Source organism: Lepidothrix coronata, unplaced genomic scaffold (genome assembly GCF_001604755.1).
Source record: "Lepidothrix coronata isolate B3197 unplaced genomic scaffold, Lepidothrix_coronata-1.0 Scaffold369, whole genome shotgun sequence".
Taxonomy (NCBI): Eukaryota; Metazoa; Chordata; class Aves; order Passeriformes; family Pipridae; genus Lepidothrix; species Lepidothrix coronata.
This window is the reverse complement of record NW_016690549.1, coordinates 303,746-310,735: the sequence shown is the minus strand read 5'-3', so window position 1 is coordinate 310,735 and position 6,990 is coordinate 303,746. Positions and strand designations below refer to the sequence as shown.

General features: G+C 58.7%; 1 protein-coding gene across 5 annotated transcripts in view; it reads right to left on the bottom strand.

Annotated features, from left to right (window-relative positions):
- The window catches only part of MYRF (myelin regulatory factor), a 49,380-nt gene that overhangs the window by 39,131 nt on the left and 3,259 nt on the right, over nt 1-6,990 (bottom strand). For 3 of the 5 annotated variants that reach the window (XM_017838960.1, XM_017838965.1, XM_017838964.1), the window contains exon 1: nt 6,300-6,403. The exons of 1 other annotated variant lie outside the window; for it this stretch is intronic. In XM_017838960.1, coding sequence (XP_017694449.1) covers nt 6,300-6,345 — 46 coding nt within the window. In that variant the 5' untranslated portion in view covers nt 6,346-6,403. Of the gene's footprint in view, nt 1-668; nt 837-6,299; nt 6,404-6,990 lie in introns of those variants that run through there. One more of the 5 variants, XM_017838962.1, reaches the window with a different exon arrangement.

Sequence of the window (6,990 nt, the reverse complement as noted above, 5' to 3'; positions counted from 1 at the left end):
CCCTTTTCCATCAGCCTGGTCACGCCTCCAGCACATCTCCCTCTAATCCTCCTCTTCCTGAACCTTCTCCCGCTCCGTGTCCAGGCATCGCTCCCGGGACACCAACCCGGGGCAGGTTTATCCGGGACACGGGCAAAGTACCTCCCCATGGAGGAGCTGACGCCGCTCCTCCCGAATCCCAACCCACCCTTATCTTCAGGGATCCACCCTGCCATGCACGCTGGCCTTGCTCCATCCGGATGCCTCCTGCCCTTTCCCCTGGATAAAGGAGTTCTGGGGTCCAGGATAAAGGAGCTTTAGGGAAACTGGAAGGGGAAGCACCGGCACGACCATCACTGGCTCTCCATCAGCCTTTCCCGAGGATGAGTCCTTTGGTCGATGGCTCTGGGAATCTCCTGCGGGGATGGATGTGGCAGCTTCCCCACAGTGTCCAGGAAGGCCACCTGGCTCTGGTGATGGGCTCAAGGGAACGTTTGAGGCTCCTCCCTGCTCTGCTCAGGCCTCGGGATGGAGCTGGAATCACCGGCATCCTCATGTCACCGCCCGGGTGGGCAGGGAAGCTCGGAATAGTGGGAAAAGAGAGGAGAACCGGGGAACAATCCCATTGGGAAGAGAGATGGAGAGGCAGAGGGAAAAGCATGGAAAGGCCGGGAATTCTGCGCCGTTACCTGCTCGGATCCAGCGCATCCTGAGCATGGTGAGAGCGGCTCAAGCTCCGGCCGTATCCCCGCTCTCCCGCTCCGGCATCATTCCCTGAACTCGGCTCCTCCAGCTCCCGGCGCTGCTGCTGCTGCCTGCTGGTTTTTCTATTCCCTCCGGGAAGAGTGGGAGGGCCGGGAGGCTCCGCGTTGGGATTTGGGGATTACCCGGAGGGAGGGTCATGTGTTTGTGCTGTACCAGGTTCCCCGGGCCCATTCCAGCACGGGCTGACTCCCGGCTCCCAAAGAACTCCAGGCAAAGCCTCTTACCCTTCCCAGGCCCCGCAGTGACTGTCACCTGCACTCCCCGGCCGCTCCTCCTGCACCCCCCCGGCAGGGATCACCGCGGGACTGCAGCTGGCACACGGATTGGGGGGGAAGGGACAGGCAGCCACTGGGAACAGCAGGCAGCAGGCCCCCAAAAGCCGGTTTTCTTAAGGAATTCCAAGGAAAGGCAGGCTCTCATCTGCCGCACTTCCACTTCTACATCAAGCCCAAGAAGCCAAAAACACGGGACACCCGGATAACCCCACACCTTCTGCTCCAGATCCCATCTTCTCCTGCCCTTTCTGCTCCCAGGTTTCCATTTCCCTGCACCCCGAAGCATCAGGAAGACTCCGGAGCAGCCCCTGGACTCTGCAGGAAGCTCATGGCCTTACACCAGTAGGAGTTTGATCAGTGAATTCCTTCTCTGCTCATTCCCACCATCCCCAAATCCTCCCTTAGAGGTGCAATCCCAGGTGTCCTGGGATCACCTCACTCCCTCGGCTCCATCATTTTGTGTTCCTTCGCCCAAGGAAAACAGGGAAACGGTCCAGACCTCTTCCTACAGGGAAACATTCCCTACTCACAGACACAAATCCATAATAAAAATCACCAAGAGAGGAACCAACACCAGGAATATGGGAACAGGTTGTCCAGAGAAGTTCTGGATGACAGAGGGTGAGTTTAGATGGGATAATGGGAAGGAATTCTTCCCTGTGAGAGCAGTGAGGCCTTGGAACGGATTTCCCAGAGAAGTTGTGGCTGCCCCATCCCTGGGAGTGTCCAAGGCCACATTGGATGGGGTTTGGAGCAGCCTGGGACAGTGGAAGGGGCTTGGAAGTGGATGATCCTTAAGGTCTCTCCCAATCCAAAGCATTCCAGGATTCCATGAATACACATATCCACACATTCCCATGGGCAAAACCATCCGCTCCTGGTCACTCCCAGCTTGGAGATCCCTGTGCACCCACAAACCCCTGCATGGACACAGCCAACATTCCCAGTGCTCCAGGAAAACCCGCAGAGCCGCTTTATCCCACAGCACACGGATAACCCCCATGGAAATTCCACCAGCTCTTGTCATTCCCAAGCTCCACCTCAACCCCAAATCCACGGAACTCCCGGCGCTCGCCCCCTTCTCCCCGCTCCTCTCCCTAATTCCCGCTTCCCAGCCCCCCTCGGGCCCTGCTCGGCACATCTTTCCCGACGTGCATTCCTGGCCGACTCTTATCTCATAAATTAGCCGGGAGAGGGATCCCAAATAGCTGAGCCGTGGCGTCAGCGCTTCCCTGCGCGGGGCGGGCGGGAGGCAGGGAAAGGTTGGGAGCGGGACGCCAGCCAAGGGTCAGGAGCTCGCAACTCCCTCCTTTGCCTTTGAAACCCAAGACCAACGCTCCGTAAACACTCCCAAAACCACGGAAAACTCATTTCCCTCCGCTGCCAGAACCTCCCACCCCAGCATCCCACGCTGGCTGCATCCCAGGGTTTCGTCCAGCTCTCCCTCGGGATGGTCCCGAACACGGACCGGCCGTGCTCGCACAAACCATGGAATTCGGGAGGATTCCTGAGTGGGAGAAGATGATCCTCGAGGATCATCAGAACCCAACTCCTGGCACTGCACAGGCCAATCCCAAAAACTCCACGGGCCCGAGAGCACCAGGACAACAAGGACCAGCCAGGATTGTATTCCCAGCATCTTCATCCCAGGACAGCAAGAAGTTACTCCCGATCCACCTCTTCCTTCAGAGACTTTTCCCTAATCCCTTCCCAAACATCAGAGCAAACCCTGGGATGTTTCCCATCGTTTTTCTGCTTCTCCATCCTCACAGGCCTCACATCCCACCCTCAAAGTGTGGACAACCACATTCCATGGAATTAGGGCTATTCGGGGAAATGAGGGTAGCCAGGGAAATAAGGAAATCAAAAACCAAGGGCATTCAGGAAAACAAGGATATCCAGGAAAAACAAGGATATCCAGGAAAAACAAGGATATCCGGGAAACAAGGACAACCAGAGAAATAAGGATATCCAGGGAAACAAGGATGTCCAGGAAAATAAGGATAGCTGGGAAAATAAGGATACCAGGAAAACAAGAATATCCAGGAAGACAAGGATACCCAGGGAAAACAAGGATATCCCAGAAATAAGGTTATCCAGGGAAACAAAGATACCCAGGGAAATAAAGATATCCAGGAAAACAAGGACACCCTGGAAATAAGGATACCCAGGGAAACGAGCACATCCTGGAAATAAGGTTATCCAGGGAAACAAAGACACCCAGGGAAACAAGAATACCCAGGAAAACAAGGATATCCTTCCCAAGCGAAGCCCAAGATTCCCGTTAGGAAATCAAAGATCCATCTCAAAGCCGAGAAAACCGGAGCCACCAACGGGACCCGAGGTTTTGGGAGCACCCACTTCCCAAAATAATCCCGGCTCTGCAGACGGGACCTGCAATTCTATGGGGGAAAACTTTCTCCTCTTCCCTTCTCCCCTTTGCACCCCGTGCTGGAACAGATGCTCTGGAATAACAGCAGGACAGGGATGGAGCTGCCCAAACTCCGTGGAATATTCGGAATATTCGGCTCAGAGGGGTTTTCAAAGGGATTTTATGCAAGGAAGTAAATGGCTGAGGGTAAGAAATATCCTTCAGGATATTTCCCTGCTCCTTGATTTTTACAGGGACGGTTTTAGTTCAAATGAAAGAGAGAAGGAAAGAAGGAGAAAGAGATCAAAAGAGGGGAAAATAAAGGGGGAAAAGGGAGAAAAGTGGAGAGGAAAGAGGCAAAGAGGAGAAAGCAGGAATAAAGGATGAAAGGAAAAGGGGAAAAATGGAGGAAAAAGGAGAAAGGGGGGAAAAGGGATAAAAGGGAAAGAGGGGGAGAAAAGAGGGAGAGGGGAGAAAAAGGGGGGAAAAGAGGGAGAAAGGGTGGAAAGGGGAGAGAAAGGAGGGAAAGGGGAGAGAAAGGAGGGAAAGGGGAGAGAAAGGAGGGAAAGGGGAGAGAAAGGAGGGAAAGGGGAGAGAAAAGAGGGAAAGGGGAGAGAAAGGAGGGAAAGGGGAGAGAAAGGAGGGAAAGGGGAGAGAAATAGGGGAGGGAAAGGAAGGAAAAGGGGGAAAAAGGAGGAGAAAGGGAGAGAAAAGATGGAAAGGGGGAGAAAGGAGGAAAAAGGGGGAAGTGGGAAAAAGGGAGAAAGGGGGAAAAGGGGGAGAAAGGGTGAAAAAAGGAACAAAGAATCCTGGGATGGCTGAGGTTGTCAGGAAGCTCTTGGAATCACTTTGCTGGAGCAGGATCATCCCCAGCACCCAGAAAGAACAAGAATTCAGGAAAAACAAGGAATCTTCCAGCCTATAAAGGATGCTCTGGGGCAGAAGGAGAAATTCCAACCAAAGAGGTGGAGAGTTGGTCCCTAAATAATGTTGGGATGCTGAGCCAGGGCTGTGCAGGACTCTGGAGTGGGAAGTGGGAGGGCAGGGTTTGGGAGCTTGGCCCCAGTGAGACCCTAAATCCAAAGGAAACCCTGGAAGGCTGCAGGGAACATGGGCTGGGAGCGCCCGATAAGAGCCCCCGGTGGGGAGGCTTCCCATCCTCCCTAATCCTGGGGCTCCCGGGAATCCAGGCCCAGGGCTGGAATAAACAGGGGGGGCTTTTTCCTTTGAAGAAGAGGAATTGTGTTCCTGAGGGATCACATGGATTCCAGGAGAGAGGGAAGGGAGGAGGAAGGAGTTGGAGACTGTTCACCCCCAAAGCACCTTCTCTGTTCCTGGTGCCTTCCCTTCCCACCCTGGGATGAATCCAAAGAATCCACAGGGACACTGCTGTCCCACTTCAGCCACCCTGGGTGACACTGATCCCTCTGCTCCAGAGGGGATCCCAGCTCTGGAGCTGCCCCTGTTCTCCACGGATCAGGAGCCAGCCCAGCGAATCCCTGGAAAACAGGACCTGTGGGAGCCTCACCGGGATTCACGATATTCCCTCGACCAGCACATCCATGTGCCAGGGGCTCATCCCAAGGGACACAGCCCGTGGCAGCCCAAACCAAAGCAAAGGAGCCGGCGGAGAACAAGGAAGGGAGACAAAGACAACGAGGGAGGAAGGGAAGGAACGACCCAGGCAACAAGGAAGAGCGGAGTGTGCCAGCAAATCCAGAGCAGGGAAGGGAACACGGAGCCCAGGGAGCAAAACCAGCGGAACTGGGGGGTCCCAACGCACTCCCAGTTCACCCCAACAGCCCCTCAGCTTCCACGAGCATCCACGTCTCATCCTGGCTCCAAGAGAGGCCAAATCCCCTTCCCAAGCACTTTTCCACCTGTGGTTTGCCCTGATGGGAAGGAGAGGGATCCACGGCCAAGGGGTGTCTAAAGGGATCCAGGCTCTGGCTGGGCTGGGATCCACAGCTGGACACACATCTGGGATCCTCGGGACACTGTCAGGAGCCTGTGCCTGCTCCAGGGGCGGGCAGGGATATGCCAAGGTCCCTGTGGGGTGCTGGTGGGAACCTAAGGCACGGCACAACACAATTCCCAGCCCTTGGAATGCCAGGCTATCCAGCTCAGCACCCACTGCAGGATGCACAGCTGCACCTGGATTGTGCCCAGGGACAGGGATCTGGTGCCAGCCCGGCACCAGACGAGGCTCTGAGGGCAGGTTTTCCCCACGGACACAGGCTGGGAGAGCTGGGAATGTCCAGCCTGGAGAAGGGAAGAACCCAGGGAGCCTAAAGGGGCTCCAGGACAGACAGAGAGGGACTTTGGAGAAGGATCTGGAGTGACAGGACAAGGGGGAACGGCTTCCCACTGACACGGGCTGGGTTTAGGTGGGAAACCGGGAAAAAATTCCTCTCGGCGAGGGCGGCGAGGCGCTGGGATGGATTTCCCAGGGAAGCCGCGGCAGCCCCATCCCTGGAAACGTCCCAGGAGCCACCCGGGCCGGCGGGAGGCGCCGGGGCAGGACCCGGCTGAGCTCGGAGCTGGGAGCTCCCCCTTCCCACCCCAACCATCGCCTCGTCCGGGGGCGCTCCGGGAGCGGGTGGCGATGCCCGGACCCCCCGCATAGCCCCGGGATGCGATGCCCGGACCCCCCGGGATCCCCCGGGATGCGATGCCCGGACCCCCCGGGATCCCCCGGGATGCGATGCCCGGCTCCCCCGGGCTCCCCCGGGCTGCGATGCCCGGACCCCCCGGATAGCCCCGGGATGCGATGCCAGGACCCCCCGGATACCCCCGGGATGCGATGCCCAGACCCCCCGGGCTCCCCCGGGATGCGATGCCCGGCTCCCCCCGGGCTCCCCCGGGCTGCGATGCCCGGCTCCCCCGGGACTCCCCGGGCTCGCCGTTACCTTCGAAGAAGCGCTGCAGCGCCTCCGTCTCGTCCACCACCTCCATGGCTGGGCCATGCACGGCCCGCCCGGCTCAGTCCGCGCTGCTCCGGGGGGGCATCGCCCCGGCCCGGGGGGGGCCCCGCTGCGACCCCCGGGCCCGTCCGAGCGCCCTCGGCCCCGCTCTCACCGCCGGGCTCCCGGTGCCGCTCCCGGAGCCGCTCCCGGTGCCCGAGCCCGGCGCGGCCGCCCGATGCCCATCGGAGTCCGCCGAGCGCTGCCCGCGGACTCGCGGGGCGCTCCTCCCTCCGGCGGTATCGCCCTCCCTCCTGCCTCCCCGCCCTCCCTCCTGCCTCACTGCCCTCCCTCTCTCCCCGGTCCCCTCCCTCCCTCCCTTCCCCGCTCCTCCTCCTCCTGCCCCCGGGCTCCAGGGACCCTCCGGGACGGGCTCGCCCCCCGCCCCGAGGGGGTTCGGGCGCCGGGGGGAAGCCCAGGGAAAGCGCTCGGGGCGGCAAAAGGAACCAAAAAGTGTTCGCGAGGCGCCGAAACTAAAGGAGGGGGTGAAAACCCGGCTCCGAGGCGCTTAAAAAAAAAAAACAACAGTCACCGAGCGCCAAAATCCGCCCACAAAGCACCCGAGACCAGCCGCGAAACACCAAAACCCGTCCAGAACCCACAACAGAAACAACCGCAAAGCACACACACACACACA